This window comes from Polypterus senegalus, chromosome 1 (assembly GCF_016835505.1).
Source record: "Polypterus senegalus isolate Bchr_013 chromosome 1, ASM1683550v1, whole genome shotgun sequence".
Classification (NCBI taxonomy): Eukaryota; Metazoa; Chordata; class Cladistia; order Polypteriformes; family Polypteridae; genus Polypterus; species Polypterus senegalus.
The window spans coordinates 298032248-298053051 of record NC_053154.1 but is presented as its reverse complement, the minus strand read 5'-3'; the positions used below and the strand labels follow the sequence as shown (position 1 = coordinate 298053051).

Genomic DNA, 20804 nt, shown 5'->3' with positions numbered 1-20804 from the left:
CCATCATGTTCCTGAGCCAGAAACTGTTGGACCGGGAGACCAGGTATGCAGCGCTGGAGATTAAATGGCCGATTACTCAGCTGGCTCTTTATGCCAACGCCAGTGCTCTTTCCCTGCGTTCACGACTTCTCAGTCAGGGTTGCCCGACCAAACGGGTCTGGGCTCTTGTCACACACTTCTGGGTCCGAGCCTATGGAAGAAGACCTTGCCGGCTCCGGCCCCTGTGATGCCACGTATGGGCTCGAGCCTATGGCTGAAGACCCTTATGAGCCTGACCCCTCTGACCTCATTTCCTGTCTTCCCCTTTAAAAGCCTCCACCTTTTCCCTATTCCCTCAGTTCTGTTTTGGACTTGGTTTATTGCACATCAGTGCTGTGTAACTTTTTTATAATTTACGATTGGCTGCCCCAAACCTTGCTATCACTTGTGGTCAAGTTTGTGACAACACACAATTTAACTTGAACAAGGAAAACAAATATTGGAAAAAATATATTTAAACCAAAATGCTAACATAAAGCATGCAACAAAGGCAAAGTACAACCTGCAAATCTTGCACATATATGGTATAATATACACTGCTCATAAAAATTAAGGGAACACTTAATCATCACAGTCTAACACAAAGTCAATTAAGTTTCAGAGATATCAATCTGTCCAGTTAGGAAGCATCTATTTCACCTGCTTTAGTGCAAATGAACGTGACACTTTGTGCACTGGAGAGGTAACAGCAAGATAACTACCAAAAAGGGAATGGTTTTGCAGGCGGTGGCCACACACAATTGCTCTCTCCTTACCCTTTCTGACTGATTCTTCCCTAGTTTTGCATTTTGCTAGTGTCCTTGTTACTACTGGTAGCAGGAGGTAGTACCTGCAGATGATTCAGGTTGCATAGGTAGTCCAGCTCTTCCATTATCACAAGAAGGTGTGTTGTGTCTCCCATCACAGTCTCAAGAGCACACAGGAGATACCAGGAGATGGGCCATTAAACAGGGAGTGCTGGACAGGGCTGTAGAAGGGTAACAACCCAGCAGCAGGGGGACATCGGGTATCTGTTCCTTTGTGCAAGGAGGAACAGGAGAAGTACTACTAGAGCCATACAAAATGACCTCCACTTGGCTACTAGTGTGCATCTTTGTGATCAAATTATCAGAAACAGACTCCATGAGGGTGGCATGAGGGCCTGATGTCCTCAAGTGGGACCTGTACTTACAGCCCATCACTCTCACACTCTTCACTGCTATTTTTTTCTCTACCACTAAACAGGTGGTGGGATTACACTTTGAAACAGCAGAACTAACCAACTATCAAATGACAACACATGTAAGAGTAATGATCCGTGGCCTCTCTAACCTTTTATTTTCAGATAATGACAAAGACTCATAATTAAATTAAGCAAAAATATATATAATGCACCTTAAACTTTTCTCTGAATTGGCTGATAACAGAGAATGTGTAGTATCATAAAACTTTTCCCCAACAAATTCTTCTAATATACTGCCATTATTAATTTAGCTTTGATTACGGGCTGAAATAAAAATGTGGTAACATTTTGCCCCTACCAAAGAAAACAAATTATCACCATCTTCTTTTCAACATCCATTTACACTAAATAACCGAAAGTGATAAGTTCATGAGATACCTGATACGTCTCAAGCCTAATTTGAATTCCAGCAATAACTAAGGTGTGAAATTTCAGCTCTTCTAATAAACGTTATCAGGTGCTTACAGAAACCATTTCTAAAAAGCAGACAAATGGGTCTAAGCTGACACGGCAGAGATGAAAAGGAGAATAACAACAAAATATCCTTGGGAACATATTTTGTTGGTTAGATAGAACTTGACTTTTAGATTTGCTTAATACGATAAAATGAAACATGGACAAGCAAACTAAGAACAGTTCACTAAGCATAAGGTCAGAGTACTGAAAATGACATTTTCTTTGTTTAAAATATTCTACTTTTCTTATACTGTAATTATGTTCCAGGTAAGCTTTTATAACATTCGACAACAACATGTTATCGGTATATGTTAGATAGATAGATAGTATAGTAGTATAAAAAACAGTAAATGCCAGAATAGACCAATTAACTGAAGCAATATATTTTTTTAATTACAATTAGGGAACACAGAAAACTGAAAATGGAAAACCAAGTGCTATACTGTAACACATTTTAGCACAAAGTTGATCGCATTTTGATTTTGTACATGTAATTGTTGACATTATTGTATTTATGCTTTATTATTGTAGTTTACTTCTCTACATAAAGCTGTTCAAGGTTTCATGAAGCTTCTACTCGACCACTGAATGACAGTAGTCTTACAAAACACCCAAGGCCATCCATTTTATGTGATGATTATGATTATACTTTTCTATTTTTACTGTTTTAGCCATTAGTGCAAAAGGTTGGGGGCATTTACAATTTTATTTTTTACTTTCAAAACAGTAAAAAATCTTTTTTATTTTCTTTAAAGACACTGCAGACAAACACACCAAAACTGCCTTTTCTCTGCTCTTACCTCATTGTTATAGTTGATCATAATTTATAATGTTCAGTATTAATTAGTATTTATGTGATTAAAAAAATAAGACTCACATTTCTGACATACAGATAGCATTTCATTTTATCTAATTTTTATCTAATTATATATCTAGATATTTAGATATTTTATATCTAATTTTAATATGATATGCATAAAATATGATAATGATATGATAGTGTTAACAATATATTGACAGAACTTTAACTCGAGCAAAGGAAAGACCTTTGCGATAGACCTGGTACACAAGCAACTAAAACAAAAACAAATCATTTACTGAAAAGAATAACAACTTTAAACGACTTCAGAACTACTTACCACTGCTTTGATTATTCACTGTTTTTTAGCTTAGTCCCACTAAAGTGGTGAAAAGATAAACAAGTTCTGGGTATTGATTGCTGCTAAAGGCTTTAACTATACTCCAGCTCAGCCCACTGAATAAGACATTTAAAATATCTCCTGATTGCTATAATATCTGTGCAATAGGACACTCCATCCATCCATCCATTTTCCAACCCGCTGAATCCGAACACAGGGTCACGGGGGTCTGCTGGAGCCAACCCCAGCCAACACAGGGCACAAGGCAGGAACCAATCCTGGGCAGGGTGCCAACCCACCGCAGGACACACACAAACACACCCACACACCAAGCACACACTAGGGCCAATTTAGAATCGCCAGTTCATCTAACCTGCATGTCTTTGGACTGTGGGAGGAAACCGGAGTGCCCGGAAGGAAACATAGGACACTCAATCTATTCTATTATCAAACTACTGACATCATGGCAGTTGTAATAAAAAAGAGTCTCTCAAATTTAAGCCCTGAGAGTTTATAAACAGTTTAGTGCTGGAGTCTGGCATTGACTTTGTTTCATTTTTGGGAAGTATTTACTGTGGCCCTGTGAACTAGGTTATTGATCTCAGGTACTTATGTGTCAACCTGAGCCTAAAGAGTCTTTTTGAAGACCCCTAAAACTAACTTAAAACAAGATGTCCGACCACTTTTCTAAACAATCACCTGCAAGGGACTTTTATGGAAAGTCCTTGACCTTCTCAACATTCCACATAGTATATTACACTTATGCCTGACAACTCGAGTAACCTTCATTAATACTGTAAACATTCTCCAACCTCTGTAAGAACTATAGGAGCAGAGTCACAGTTGCTATCCTGTCAAAGCAGGATATTAAAGGAATAGGTGCCAGTAATTGTGCCACACATATACTTGAGAAAAATATTTTCTTTATAATAATTTGTTTTTCCTTTCAATTGTTTAACTTTAATTAATATTTAAGATTTTTGGTAAAATCAAGAATAAAAGATCAAGAGGATAAATAATGAAGACTGTTTTATCACAGCCCATTTTGCTTTTATTTACCAAGTGTGCCAATATTAGTGAAAATCACTGTACGTTGCATACCTTAAGAATAGTATTTCTTAATTTCTCCTTACCACATCATTCTATGTAACCCAACGTCCTAATAATCATCTTTGTGGACTGTATGCTTATAAGCAATGAAAAATATACTAATACCTACATCCTTCTCATAGGCTATACTTTCAAAGACTATGCCCCACCTCCACCATTTTAAAGATATACCTAATATTTTTACTCCTTATATTTCAAATTTTTCATTTATTTCCAGTACACATGTCTGCCTCATATCTAAACAAGTCTGAATTCTGTCCAAGTTTGAATTTGATCATTTTGCCATCTGCATGATTTTTGCCATTCTATTGGAACATTGGCTGAGCAGTTAAGAGTTTATTCTGGAAACATCAAGTGTAAAGCAGAAACTAACATTGCAGAACACAGCCAGAGTTAATTCCGAATTAACAAACAACAAAATTCATATCTTTTACATAGTATGGGAGGGAAACATTACTTACAATTTCCTATTCTGTTACATTGTAATTATAAGATGCTGGTTTTCTTAAAATGCAGCAACCTAGGAGGTGGAGCATTTAAAAAGAGTTCTAAAATGATAAATACTGTAAAATACTACAAAATATAGTTAAAAACAATCTTTTCTAGCCATAGCATAATCCTGTTTGGGCAGCTGATGAGGCTTTTCATATAACTTTGGTATTTTGTGTAAATTACTTTTCCCAGTGTCATTCTTTATTCTCTAACTTTGACATTACTGTCATTTGATCAAAGAATCTTCATCTTTGATGTTAGTTTGTTCCACAGTGCATTGTTTGAGTGCCTAGGGTGGGAATGGAGGACCAGTTTTAACTTGCTCTTTGCCATCTGGCTTTAGAAAAGTATATGAAAGGGCAACTTTGGTATTATTAAAGTTTAAGTTATTTTTTGCAATTATGGCATATACTAATTTGTTCAGAAACTTTGTAATTAAGTGTCATGTTATTAATAATAAAAAAATGTCTCTTCTAGCAGCGTATGACAGCAGTCTAACCTGTTTCTATATACATCTTATCTGTTTTTGTTGATCTTGCTTTGCTCTATGATTTTTTGAGGTGCTTTGTTTTAACTATATTAAATAAGTAAATGTATCCAACACTCTGGACCTATAAACATAAGGGCACTAAACAAGAATTTGTTTAAATTTACTAAACACGTTTTTATTTTTTACTTCCAAACCCTGTAGTGAGATATCCCTCAGCATCAGGGCTTCACAAACTGGCAATGTTCTGCCTACAGAACAACCACATGACAGTAGCTTTCATGACATTAGCTTTCTACCTATTTTTAATAGACTTTAAGATTATTTTTTTAAAGGTTACTCTTTTATTGTCTTCTTATTGTACAAACTGAACTGCAAGACTTTTTGTTTTTTTACAGAAGGTCCTTGCACACAACTAACTCTGTGCCTTCTTGCCAAGTACTTCAACATATTTTACATATCCTGATTTTGTCAATTAATGTTAACTGAACAATCATAGCTTAGGTGGAAATTCAGTGATACATTTAGGTTTTCTAACCTCATGTCTACATTTCTTGGTGAGAACTGATGAACTCCTTTGTGAGGATTCAATTATCTTTCCTATCCTATTGTTACAGTGCAGCACATTGCCAGGCCATATGCAGGCATGCATAACACATCAGCAATGTTAAAAAAGATCAGTTAGAGGTTAATTCATCATCTGCTCTATACCAGTTCAAAGTTATGATTCATCTGTACAAGAAGCATTTCTTTTTAAGGTAATGATCAGAAAGAGATTCTGATTTTCTGTGTCAAATAAGGCTGGAAGTTGCTTAACAGTCAATCAGAAATAACAGTTAAAATTAGGCTATAAGAATAAAATTATCTTGTATCCTCAAATGCATTTATACATTCCAAACCTCAACTGTCGTTTGATACCCTGTTCATAAAAATCAGAAAAATAAGAGCAGAAAACACATAATCTTAGTGGACTGCTAAGTAACCAAATCAGTAATTGAAGGAAAAAAATACTAACATTAACTCTGAGCTTTAAAATTTACATATAACAGCTCTTCTTAGCATATACTATTCAACATAAACAAATGAGGTATAATGTCAAAGATAATTGCACATAATAAAGAAAATAAATTTAAGACTTTGTTAATGGCATAAGAAAAGTCTAAACTCTTTTGATAACACAGGGAGACAGTGGCTAAATCTTTTTTAAGCCCTATCTCATTAAATATATAGTGCATTTCAAAAGTATTCTAACTCTTGTCTAATTATACAGAATATCAAATCCTACACTGAAGTTTGGTTCTCTGTGATATTTTTATTTTAAAATACTGAAACACAAAACTTTTTTTAATGGTACACTATTTTATGTTAGAATAAAATTAATACGAAAAAAGGAAATAAAGTGCTTGTATAAGTTTTTAATCCCCTATGTTGTAGAAGCTCTACGCTTACAAATGTGAAAAATAGTGCCTAACGAGGACAAAATTGCCTTACAATTAACCTCCACTAGTGAATCATTACAGTAACTGCTACATTATCTTAATAAAAGCCCCACAGTTAAATAATCATTATTCAGATCGAACAACAGCTGTGATGATGAAAATGAAACAGCATTCCAAGCAAGTGATGGATAAAATAACACAAAGACATAAATTAAGAAAAGAATAAAAAACAACATCCAAGTGTCTGGATGTCCCAATGAGCACTATTGATTCAATTTTCAATAAGTGGAAGTTGAATCAGGCCAGCTAGACACTGCCTAGAAAATGTCACCCTCAAAATTATTTGCAGAAACAAGAAGGTGAAGTGTGAGAGAAGCCATAGAGAAGTCAACGATCACTTTGAAAGAACTGTAAGATTCAGCAGCTGAGACTGGACTAAAGGTAAACCAGTGAAACATATGGCAATCTCTGAATAACATTGGCTTGTAAGGGTGGTAGAAAAAGCCATTAATCAAAAAGAAAGTATGTGAAAGCATGCCTCGAGTTTGCCAAAGAGCATGACAGTGACCTTGTCGTGGCGGAGGAAAGGTTTTGAGCTCAGAAGAGATAAAGACTAAGCTTTTTAGCCAAAGTTCAAAGAGATACATGTGGAACAAATATAACATTAACCACTTCCCTAAAGTTAAGTATGGCGATGATATCTTTATACTGTGCAGACTGTTTTTCATCAGCAGGGACTGTACTTGTGTTTAAAATAGAAGGATCAATAGGTGGTGGAAAATACAAACATATACTGCAACCTGTTCAACTCTAAAAAGAATGAAATGCTCATCTTTCAATAGGACAATCCAGTAGTGACTGAAGGGCTATAAGATGAATGCCCTACAATAGTCCAATTTAAGCTCTGATCTCAAGGTACTCTGGTACTGTTTGAAAATTGCAGCATACAAGTTTTATCCAACTAATTATGAAAAACCCTGAAGAAATTCTGTCTGGAAGAATGGGCACAAGTCAATCCAGAACTCTGTAGAAATCTGGTACTTATTTACAACAAAATATTCTAAGCTATTATCACATCCAAAGGTTATATTTCCTTTTTAATTCCTAATATTTTGTTCTTCTAACATAAAACAATGTCATATAAAAAGTATAAATGCTCTCAAATAAAAAATATCACACAGAACACAATTTTGGTGTAGGATTTATTATTTGTAAAACTAGAGAATTGTCTGAAGGTCTAAATACATTTGGTAGGAACAGTACACATGGAATTTCAGTAATTGCAAGTGAATTCAAAACCAATATAATGTGATAATGCCATGAGTCTTACCTGCTAAAGTGTAATCCATATCAAAACCAAAGCATTTAATCTTCTCCATTGCCAGACTTCTGTTTACAAACACTCTGAGAATTAAATGTATTTAATAAATATATTAGCATATTCAACTAATTAAGTGTTCTATAATCATAATTTAAAAAGGTATTAAAGTAATCTGGAAAGTAACAAATATTTAAAAGCATAAGATACACCTTTTTTATATGAATAAACCATAACATAAATCAAAGGCAACACTTTATGGCACTGTATAATCGCAATACAATATGCATGTTCTAAGACTTATACTGACATATTCTGCTGAAGGTGAAATTTATTTACAGTTTAATTCAATTTATTTTGTAAGACATACTTCACTGGCTACAAGCACTGCAATAAGTTCACAAGTTAATACAATTACAAACTTTATTAATTACAAACAAATTGCTTTGCTTAATGAATGCACATAAATGCTGCTATAGTGGTCAGAAAAGCATTCATAACACAAATATTGACTTTCTCTTTCACCAATCCAATTACCAGCTTTTGATTCTTTAGTGAAATGTTTAATGATTTAGCCAAGTATTTATTAGTATGTTAAATGCACATCTTTTAGCCATTCGCCTATTGCCTTAAAAAACTTTCCAGAAGGTTACTGACAGATGAATCCCACTTCAGTAGCACTTGGTGCAACACAACAACCAGCACAGGACATGGCACCACATTACAGGTTAATATGTTTATATTAATAATTTTTTCCATAATAAAACAACACCCTGTGACATTGTATTACTTTGTTTACAGTGTACAGTAGTTGAAAATTTCTAACTGCACTATAGATTTACGAAGAAACACAGTCCATGTTTAAATTTAAACATTCAGTTAGATACCTGAATCATTATTAATATTACAGAAATTTTTATTTCCTATTTTACAAAATGTTTCCTAATTCTCAAAATGCAAAGCTCAAAACGTTGGGGAAAACAGAACGTAACATAATACTAGTACAATTTAAAAAGTAGACTTCCTTCCTTACTCAGCCAAAGTGCACTCACTCGCTTGCAACACCACAGCTGTCGTGAAACTCTATATAGTATTAGCACTCTTTTGAGGGTATATGATGTCATTACAAGTACTTCCCGACAACCAGATAAGTGGAATAGGTATGCAGCATTCAGTAATCTAGAGATTAATCTTCAAAGGTTAAATAAAGTATTCTGTAACAGGACAACAAAATGAGCAGGCGTGAGTTGTAACTGCACAAATATGAATCTCTGAAAAATGTGTATGTAATATGACATGGCACACCACTTACAATGAGGGGTACTGCACTAAATAAAAATTAATTTAGCCAGTATTTACATTGATAACGGACAGAGTTGACCAAAATCATACAAAGTCAATACCACTGACTCAATATGTGGCCTTGAGTAAGTTACCCAAAAGCCTAGTACTAGCTTTATTTAAAAAAGACAACTGCAACAAAATGTTTTTAGAAATGCTATCCAAGAACATTGTGAAAATAAGTAAATGGTGTACCTTTTAATAACTTAACTATAAGCTGCATGGCAAAAGTCCTTAGACTTATTAAGTATTATTAACTTTTTCCCCAAAAAAAGAGCATCTATTTATATTGACTTCAATACAGTATCAATTCACTTTTTCATGTGCTTGATCCATTATTTAAAGCAAGTAGCAAACCAACCTTGAGTAAAGCTCTCAATTTTCTCATTCACTGCATCAATCAATTCATCACATATAACAAAAACTTTTCCACTCAGTTTTGTTTAATTTTTCAGAACAACTACAAGGTGCTAAATTGTGCAAATAAGGAGGGTTTCAAACAGCTGGAAGCAAGATTTCTCCAGAGTTTCAAACATTATATTTGCATTGTGGGCCAGCAAATTGTCATAGTAGAAAAATGGCTAATTCAGAATCAGACAGGTGCCACCTCCACTAATCTCACTCTTTCCCATCATACCGCTTGCCATGAAATCCTGTGGGTAAGTTAAGAATTAACTTAATTTTCAACTGATGTGAATGCAGTGGCAGCTCACTAAGAACGGGGGATTAAGGACTTTTGTAATATGGAGGAATATTCTGGACAAAAATAATTAAATAAATAAATGGACAAATAAATAAAAGCTGCATGAAATGTGAGCAAAATTACATTACAAAGCCATATTTCATGATGCATTTGGAGGAATATTACAGACAAAATAAAATAAATAAATAAGCAACTAAAAACATATTTTGTGAGACATTTATTTATTTATGCTCACATTTCATGTCACATTTATTTATTTTTGCTTGCTTAAATTTTGCAAATTTACCCTTAATTAACAAGTTTCCAATTGTGTTCTCGTGTTCTTGATTAACTCATTTTAAAGTAACAGTCTTGATCCACTGGAATAATTTACTTCATAATTTTAAACACTTCAATCATGTCACTTATTAATCTTCTTTTGTTTAAACTGAAAAGGCTCAGCTCTTTTAATCTTTCCTCTAACTCATCCCCTGTAGCTCTGATATGAGCCAAGTCGATCTTCTCTGGACCTTCTCTAGCGCTGCTATGACCTTTTTGTAGCCTGGAAACCAAAACTGCACACAGTACTCAAAATGAGGCCTCACCAGTGCATTATAAAGCTTGAGCATAATATCCTTGGACTTGTACTCTACACATCATGTTATATAACCTAACATTCTGCTAGCCTTCTTAATGGCTTCTGAACACTGTCTGGAACTCGATAGCTTAGAGTCCACTACGACTCCTAAATCCTTCTTATAAGGTGTACTCTTACTTTTCACACCTCCCATTGTGTATTTAAACTTAACATTTTTACTTCCTATGTATAATGCCTTACATTTACTGACATTAAATTTCATCTGCCACAAATCTGCCCATTCCTGTAAGCTGTCCAAGACCTTCTGTAATAATTTAACAGATTCCAAATTATCTGCCAATCCACCTGTCTTGGTATCATCTACAAATGTAACCAGCTTGTTACTTATATTCCTACCCAAATCATTTAGATATACTAAAAATGGCAGCAGCCCAAGCACTGACCCCTGTGGAACACCGCTCTTAACATCAGCAAATTCTGATGAGGTTCCTCGCACCATAACCCTCTGCTTCCTGTGTCTGAGCCAATTCTGCACCCATCTACAAACATCACCCTGAACTCCTATTTCTCTTAGTTTGATGCCCAACCTCACATGCTTATCAAATGCTTTCTGAAAGTCATGATAGATAATATCATATGCTCCCATTTGATCATATTCTTTTGTTGCTCCACATAGACTTCCAGCATGTTAGTAAAACATGACCTCCCCCTTCTGAACCCATGCTGTTAGAAAAACCCCTGTACTTGCCATGTGCTGCTCAATCTTATCCTTAACTAGCAGAATACCCGCGCTTCGCAGCGGAGAAGTAGTGTGTTAAAGAAGTTATGAAAAAGAAAAGCAAACATTTTAAAAATAACGTAAGATGATTGTTAATGTAATTGTTTTGTCATTGATATGAGTGTTGTTGTCATATCTATCTATTTATATTATATATATATATATATATATATATATATATAGCAAAATACCTGCATTGGCAGCGGAGAAGTAAAAAGAAAAGGAAACATTTTAATAATAACGTAACATGATTGACAATGTAATTGTTTTGTCATTGTCATGAGTGTTGCTGGCATATATATATATATATATATATATATATATATATATATACACACACAGACACATATATAAACATATATATATATATATATATATATATATATATATACACATATATATATATACACAAACATACATACATACAGACACATATATATATGTACACACAGACACATACATAAACATATACATACAGATCTACATATATATACATATCCACATATATACACACACATATATATACATACTGTATATACAACATATACAAATCTACATATATATATATATCTACATATATATATATTAGGGGTGGGACTCGATTAAAAAATTAATCCAATTAATTAGAGGCTGTGTAAGAATTAATCTTGATTAATCGTATGTAATCGCACACGTAAATTTGCCCCAAATCGCAAATGTTTTTTTTAATTTAAAACGGTTTTAGTGGGCTTACAGAATCAAATAATAGACATGGACATGAATATTGTAAACTGAAGCTGTTTTAATTTCTGAAAAAAAAAAGCTTTTAAACTGCATTTGAATTCAAAACAGAAACAAAAATATCATCCCTGGTTAAAATTGGGCAGACTTAAAAATAAAGTGGTAGTTTAAGTACTTTAAGTACATTTTCAGAATAGTATTGTCTTTAAATAATAATAACCAAAATTTCAACATAAAGTGCAGTTTTTCTTCTTAAAAAATAAGTCAGAAACATAAAAGGTAATTTGACCAGCTTACTCTTTAAACTCTGAGTAACATTAGCCAAAATTATTTTGTACATTAGGCTAAAACAGTGTGATCATTGAACATTTTGTAATTAGATGTATTTAGAATTACTAACGGTCACAGAAGTCCAATGATCCCCAGTAAGAGCCACAAAGTCCGCTTTCTGTAATGCATCTAATTTTGCTTGCTTTTCAGTGTGCACAAAACCATGCTTTTATCAAGGCTTCGGGAAGTCGAAATGATCAGTCGTAGGAACACGCTTTATTCCGACTCTAACATTTTTGTAGCTGTGATGTGTGCATCAGTGTAATGGATGTACCAGGAAATCATGCATTGACAAAAGTTCCCGCTTGCTTGGAATTGAAAGTGTGATTAAATGCGCTATTTTTAACGCGTTATGGAGTACATGCATCGAAGCTTCTCAGCTGTGCTTGTGCTAAGAAAGGAAAAATTTTAAAAATAACGTAACATGATTCTGCGTTAACCTAATATTTTTTCATACGTCCCAAACCAAGGAGATGCGAAGGTAAAATGAATCGGTAGCGTAAATAGTCAGTACACCCTCTCGAATCGAACCTCGAATGTCGGCGTTAGAGGCTTAAGACTCTACAATTAGCCACAGCGTGTGGCTTGTCTATGCTAAAGTATGTATTGTAGATCGGGTATATATATACATTTATATATATACCCGTGTATCGAGTGGAGAAGTAGAAGTTATGAAAAGAAAAGGGAACATTTTAAAAATAACGTAACATGATTGTCAATATACAGTAATTGTTTTGTGAGTGTTATTGAATGTTGCTGTCATCAAGGATTTGATTATCATTATTTCTTTCAATCAGGCTCGTATTTGTAGGATGTGTTCAAGTTACATTCCCTGTTTGTCAATCGTTGTAAAGATAAGAGGTTTCATTCATCGATTAGTTCCTTACTGCATCAATAAACAGCTCGCCTTCCTTTTATCTGTGATGTGACAAACTGCATGCACGGGTTTTTTTACACTGTCTTCCTTTAGCAGGACATTCACTTTTTCCACCGTGTGCTTTGTTTCCGCAGTAGCTGCACTTATGAATATGATTGTATGTATAAGACGCTTCATATTTTTTTGCTGCCTTCTCAATTGTGTAATTCGGTTTTTGTTCAGTACTCTTTGGAACTGTTGCTTTTGTCTGCGCATTGCGCCAGTTCACGGAGCCGCTTGGTGTTCTTGCATCGAAGGTTCCCAGCTGTACTGGTGCCATCTCGTAATGTCAGCTAAGACCCGGCACTTAAAAGTTTCTCTCGCAGTTTCAATGAGTTTGTGCCAAACACCACCCTGACCATCTCATCTTTCTCTGCATAAGTACAGTCCTTCACCCGTGAACATTTACCGGCAGTGTTTGTATTGGATTGCCGCTGATGGACGGCCTTATATGGGCAGGCACTAAATTACAAACGCTAGTGGCAGCCTGTCTATGAACTTAATTTAATATAAACTTACGGTTCACGCCGTGCTTTGTTTCCGCAGTAGCTGTACTTATGAATATGCTTGTATGCATCATTTGCTTCATAATGTTTTTCTGCATTCTCAATTGTGAAATGGCGTTTTGTGCTGATCGCTGTTTGGAGTTCTTCCTTGTTATCTACGTACTTACGTAGGAGGCGTGATGATGTCACACGAAACTCCGCCCCCCACGGCCATCTCCAACTCAAGACTCCATTACATTATATGGGGAAAAATAGCTTCCAGTTATGACCCTTATGCGTAGAATTTCGAAATGAAACCTGCCCAACTTTTGTAAGTAAGCTGTAAGGAATAAGCCTGCCAAATTTCAGCCTTCTACCTACACGGGAAGTTGGAGAATTAGTGATGAGTCAGTCAGTGAGTGAGTGAGGGCTTTGCCTTTTATTAGTATAGATAATTCCTTCCATTAATTATCCTGTGATGCACATTAAACTTCCTGGACTATAGTTTCTTGGATCTGCCCAGTCACCCTTTTAATATAACAGGATAATATTTGCCATTTTCCACTCCTTCAGAATCTCCCCAGTGCGCAGTGACTTCAGAAAAATATTCTTCAAGGGTTTAAATATGTATTCACTAGCCTCCTTAAGAACTTGGAATATAAATATTATCTGGTCCTGGTGATTTGTTTATTTCAGCTGTATGCCACCCCTAGTGGTCACAGTGGTCTATAACACACTCCTAAAGTAAGGCTTCTTTCCCTTATGCTTTCCAGGTAAAGTCACATGTCCTCAATAAGATGGGGCTTGTCGTCCAACTGAATAGGACTTGCATTTAAATTTTGTTTGACATAAACAGCAACCCCACCTCCTTTTCTGTTCTGTCTATCCTTGCTAAAAATGTGTCTTTTTTTATTTAGCCAGGTTTCTGTTATTGCTGTACTATCATAATTGTGCTCTGCTCCTATCTCTTCCAAAAGGAGTTTTAAAGCCCCATAAACCTGTACCCTTCTAACCTGCACCAAGATTTGAGCCATGTGTTAAGCCTTCTCATCTCCTCAGTCTTACCTGGACTGGCACGTGGCATAGGCAGAACTTCAGGGAAGACTAACTTGTCAGTTCTGCTCCTTAGCCCTGCACCTAACTCTTTGAATTTTGATCGCAGAACTGACAAACTACCCTTATGTATGTCATTTGTTTCAACATGGATAATGACAACTGGATCCAACCCCACTCTGGCTAACAGCCTATCCACTCTTCCAAGGAGGTCTCCCACCTGTGTATCAGTAAGGCAACACACTGCGAGACACTGTCTCTGGAGCAAACCTGTGCTCCAATCCCCCTAATGATTGAGTCCCCAAATATCAATACCTCTCTCTTTCTGGGAACTGGTTTGAGGTGGTCCATTGAGGTTCTTCATCCCTGCCTACCACCTCAGAATCATCAGAGATACCATCCAGCTCTACAAGGATCTGACAATGGTTTGACACTTCCAATTCTGGAGTTGATGCTCCCAGACAGTGTGCACCCTTTACCTTGCGCTTTGTGACCGTGACTCACCTATTTCTACATGTCTAGTCTGGAATCTCCTCCTGCGACGCCTTAGGGGAGCACACTGTCTCTCTAAAGGACACCTGGGCCAGGTCTGCTAATTCTCTACAACAACAAAGGCCAGCCAACTCCTACTCCAGTTGAGCGATCCTGAGCTTGATATGCTGGATCAGCTGAAATTTCCTCCAGATGCAGCCCTCATAGAAGACTGGCTCCCCCAAGGCATCATCTATAAAGTTCAGCATCCAACGGGACTTGCATTGCACTGGCCTTACTATTACAATTTGATTTCGAGGTACTAAAACTGCCTTATCTTTTTATTTTTTTTCATTAAAATTAAACAATTTAACTTAAATGCTAAAACCAAAAAAAAAAAAAAATAAGCCAAAGAATTTTAGACTATAGAACTGCTACAGCTATTTTACACCTTCTGGCACCTTAAGGTCCTGTAATATTCTCCCTCTCAACTGCCATCTGTTTGTCCTTCTATGAGGTTTACTTTAATTTTCTCTGTCTGTTCTCCTAACTTTGCACTCCTCTTATTCCTTACTTAAAAGCTCTCTACCCACTTAACTTCTCTACTTGCAGACTGCTAAGAACTGTTCAATCTAAAATAAATCTCTCTATTATATAAAAACATCCTGGGACAAGACAAAACTGTTTTGAAGAGATTTTTTCAAGACCCGTGAGACTTTGGCCATGAGATTTTTTCGTCACACTCTCTTTTCAACCATATTCAACCACGTACATGGTACTCTCACCTGTCATTCATGAGAATGCTTCTGGCAGACACAGTTAATGCTCTCTCAGCTAAATATTAACATCTTCCTCACTTTAAGTTCCCAATTAAAGAAGAAGTATTATGTCCAAATCTTATTGAAGAATTTCATCACAAAGGGTTATCAACAGAAAAAATGAGTACACAGGAAATCCTAGCACTGAGAAACAATTACATCAAATTAACAGCAAAAATGTTAATTGGTTACATGGCAAATTGGTTAAATGTGTATCAATAGACTATGCTGAAACGGTTGGTGGTGATTATGTGGAACATGAAAACATCAACTTACAATATCCCGTAGAATATCTACAACCATTAACACCCCACTAATTACTGTAGAAAGAAGGATGTATCCAAGAAAGGTAATGTAGTAAATCTTCCGCGGATAACATTAGACAATAAACGAGATCTTGATATGCCATTTGTATTAATACGTTAACAGGTTCCCATTAGACTAGTTTTTGCAAAGACAATTATCAAATCTCAGAGCCAAACATTCAAAAAAGTCATTTTATTTAATAGAGAGAAAGAAACTAAATTCAATCACGGGCAGTAATAAATTGCGTTGTCACGATGAAAGTCCAAACACAAAATCACAATTCAATGCGATATTGATGAAAGTTTAATTCAAAAAATTGTTTTTACTGATGTTTTACAGTAAAAGTGTAAGTTTAAAAAGCATTTGCATGTTAATTTCAAAGCCAAACAGAACTAAATTGTATTACTCAACAAATAACTCTAACACAACATGAAACATAATTTACTTTCAAATTATTACGTTTTACTCTTTTTTAATATGGTTAATTACTCACTGCAATGTAAAATAGTTAGTTCATTTATGCATATGTAACAATTTCTATGAAAATAAAATCTGTTTGAATTGTACGTCCGCATCCCCATACGCGAGCGGCAGAACTGCAAAGAGGCTAGCGCGTAGCGCAGGCCCAGGGGTTGGCGAGCAAAGTGAGCAGAGGACAAAGCCCCCTATTAATAAATAAATAAAACTTGTTTAGTGAATATCTGCTGCTAGTTAATTTCTTACTGGTTTATTTACTCCAACAGACCGTTGTGCCTCATCAGACCTCTTAAAGTTGGCCGCTTACCTACACACCGCTGAGCTTTCTCCTTTAATAGTTTGAAGTCAGTCGCATCCTTTTTTTAACTAAAATATCGCTGTTTCTGTTTCTTACTAACTATGTAATGCTACAACACGGTTATTTACTTACAGATGCCGATATCAGTTACTACTGCTTTCTTTCCTGCCTCCTCAAAGCTAGTTCAAGTACAAATAACAAGAACAAGTACAAGTAACAAGTAAGGAGGAGGAGGCTGGGAGTATGCGCTGATTATAGCGCTTTGCCGCACCCACCACATGGCAAACCACCCCGATTGAGATCCAAGTGCAGCTGTGTCAAGTGTGAGGTTTTTTTTACAGTGGCCAAGTTGGAAGTAAGTTTTCCAAGCGCACCCCCAAACATCCAGCTATTTTTGCTCCTGTGTACACGGAAAAACAAAAGCAAAAAACCTTTCTAAAGGGAAAAAAAGCTTTAATAATTCCTGCACAGTTATTTAGCAGCAACCAAAACACAAGTTTATAGGAGTAAAATGTATTTTTTTAATTAACTCTCACATCACAGAAAACTCTAAAACTCTTAGCAAATCTCAGCTGCCTCTCTTGGTTGCAAAGTTGATGTCTCCACGTCAGCACGACTCCTCAGCTGTAATATACAGTACATGGCCCAATGCCATTGGAAGGTAAGTCTGAAAGAAGCCACATCTTTTTCTGTGTTTGTATGGCTACGATGGCATGAGTGAGTAAGCAAGATAGTACGTTAAAAATGTGCATTGTCATTCACAGAGAAGTGAATACCTGCTATGTGAACAGCAAAGTAATACAAAGTAATTTGAATTTAAAGCAGTGAGCCAGCATACACAATTAATCAGTAGTGCACTTGGTATTTATTAAACATATATTTCAGCCCAAAAAGTATACACAAATACATTATACCAGTATGACCCGAAACTGTCATAATTTATAATTATACCATAATATGGATTTTTGGCTATACCACCTGCTCCTGTTTGAAAACATGCATACATAGGTTAGGCCAGCTTTAATATGTTCAAAAATTAATAAGGATACATTTCTAATTTTTGGCCCTCAAACCCTATAAATGAACAAAGCTAGTTCAATAATATATTCTTGATACCAGCACCAATTCGTTGTGCATCCAAAAGGGTCCCAGTGACCAGGTGACATTGCATAAGGTTCCCACAGATCTTATTTAGATCACAGCTTAGTTCAGTTTTCACTTATTTTTGCCATAAATACACAACACTGGGTAGCTTGCAGCTGTCCTTGTGAAATGCCAGTTATTTAGGATGCCCTTTATCTATCTATGATCTAGGACTCCTGTTACTCCAAGAGCTCAAATGTTATCTTTTAGGTAGAAGGTAGATCCTCACTAGATTACAGTAACTGTTAATATTTTAAGTTATTGTAAGTTATTCAGTGGCTAAAAATAAATCACAAAAAGTTCAGCATTTCTAACACGCATAACAATACCCACTACAGTTTCATTACCTGTGGTAAGCTTCTCGTCTATACTTTTTCATAGCAAGTCTGTCCATGTTGGCAGGTAAATCTGCATAGTTTTGAAGTCTGTCACTCCATGAAGTCGTCATGTTTGTTAATGATTCTGCTTATTATCTGTAAGGTAAACAGAGTGCAAATTAAATCATATGTTAAATAATGTTTAATCAATCATTAAACATCCTAGAAAGAAGGAAGGCACAAAGCTTTGTCATTCAAATTTGACAGTAATTCTTATTTTAAATTAAAGATTAATGTTTGTTGACATTGGAATTTATAATACTAGGGGCCTCCGCCCCCTGCTTGCTTCGCTCACCCACCCCCAGGTTTGATTTACCGGATATACAATTTAAAGAGATAGTTGTTTTCATGGGAATTGTTACATATGCATTATTTTCACTTTTACTTTAAAATTTTTATAAAAACAATACTAGACTTAAATCTCTTTCTCTCAGGACGTATAACACTGCCGGAGTTGTAAATTGGGGGGGGTGGATAAACGCACACTAAGGAGAAGCGGTGGGGTCATCTGCTGGCTTGTTGCTGCTGCTGTTAATGCTGGTGAGCTGTGTATTCTGCTTGTCGTGCTGTGCGTTGATCATTTAAAAGCCTGTACAGCAGATGTCCTTTCGCCACTTCACCTCTGTGCCGCTCGCGTTGTGAAGGGGGGGGCTTAACGCAAGCTAAGGAGAAGCTGTTGGGTCATCTGCTGGCGAGCTGCGTATTCTGCTTGTCATTTTAAAGCCTGTACAGCAGCTTTCCTTTTGCCAGTTCATGTCTCTGCTGCTCACACTGTGAAGGGGTTTGGCTGAACACATGCTAAGGCTGCTGGCGAGCTGCATGTTCTGCTTGCCGCTTATCGTTGTTTTTAGAGCTGGGAGCACATTAAGCGTGTCTGCTGAAAGCATTCCAACAACTGCTAGGTTAGATGTCCGTGAACTTGTTTTAAATGTTGTCTCACTGCCTTGTCTTGTGTGACGTTAAAGTGTCTCTCGCGGGATGTCAAATTGTCTTCCAAAAAGATCATGTCTCGTCCCCCTAGTCTCCCTTCCAAGATTTTTTTTATAATAGAGAGATATTAGGCATATACCCAAAAACAATACACTAGTAATCAGACTGATTAAGATGTTAAGAAATGTTAAGATTTCATTTATATTTAATTTGTAATATACTTTTTCAGTATTATTTTATGAATAGACTTGAATTGATATAATGTAACTAGTTGGGAAAAGTTACTCAATAGAACATATCATCAATATACTATGCAGAACTTTTTTACTTTTAATTTTTAAATATATATTTATGCTTGTATAAAAAATGCCTTCTTTTCAAAATCCCTTAGACAGAAGCACTTGGATAGTAAACAGAACTCCTTACTTTCATGCATGAGAGTAAAAACAGCCTGTGAAAACGGATTCATGCTCTGCAAAGTGATTTTAAACATTTTCAAAATGTAAGAGCATATCTAAGTGCATATATACATGATCAAATAAATTCTTCTTCGGCCTAGTTTTCTAGCTGTCTTCTTTAGCCTAGTTTACTGAAAATACATTTTTCTTTAGCCTAGTTTGCTAGGTCACTTGTGTTTCTGCTCCACTGGAGATAAATCCCAGATAAAGGATGAGCTGGATGATAGTTCTTTACTCGAGTGTTGGCTGAAAACTATTTTGTAATGGTACTTTAGTCTCTCTTATATGTGAATTTACTAGAATGTTCAAGCTTTCCCCTTCTACTATTTTGTATGTGTGAGATGGTACATGTCTTATCACCTGAATATAAACTTATGAACACAGGGACTAGAGAAGGCCAGTAAGTGAGTTGTCAAACTGAAAGTGTTAGGTGTGAGTTATATGTGGATTACAGAGTGCATATCTTTCGCAGAGCTGCTGGGTGTTTTACATGGGTTAAAGATGTCAGTAAATCACTGAACTGAAGCACATATTCATGGATTGAAACCTCGGATCTGTTGCAGTTACACTATAGTTAAGACAAAAAAGAGTTATTCTGTTTTTTAGTCCATATAAAAGCCTATTGACTTTTTGTTAAGATTATTTCAAGAGAAACATATTGTGTAACTCTTTGATTAAGAAAACAATGGACATCAGACTAGTGCTGAATCACTTCAGCTAGCCATATATCAATGCTGTTACTCACCAAAAACAATTTGAACACACTGACAGTGCATCTCTGATGCAAAATGTGGCCTCAAGCCCGAGACATTCAGTTTAACAAAATGAGAAATAGAAGTGAGATATTATATGCAAGTTTGCATTTCTGGTTAATATGCACGTAATATAGCTATTATTAGTGAATGATTTAATGTTGACTGT

General features: G+C 35.7%; 1 protein-coding gene across 2 annotated transcripts in view; it reads right to left on the bottom strand.

Moving 5' to 3' along the window:
- LOC120514395 (cytosolic purine 5'-nucleotidase) overlaps window positions 1-20804 on the bottom strand; it is a 112554-nt gene that overhangs the window by 69259 nt on the left and 22491 nt on the right. For both annotated transcript variants that reach the window (XM_039734749.1, XM_039734757.1), the window contains 2 exons: window positions 18466-18591; window positions 7715-7788 (listed from right to left, as the gene is read on the bottom strand). In XM_039734749.1, coding sequence (XP_039590683.1) covers window positions 7715-7788; window positions 18466-18566 — 175 coding nt within the window. In that variant the 5' untranslated portion in view covers window positions 18567-18591. The remainder of the gene's footprint in view (window positions 1-7714; window positions 7789-18465; window positions 18592-20804) is intronic.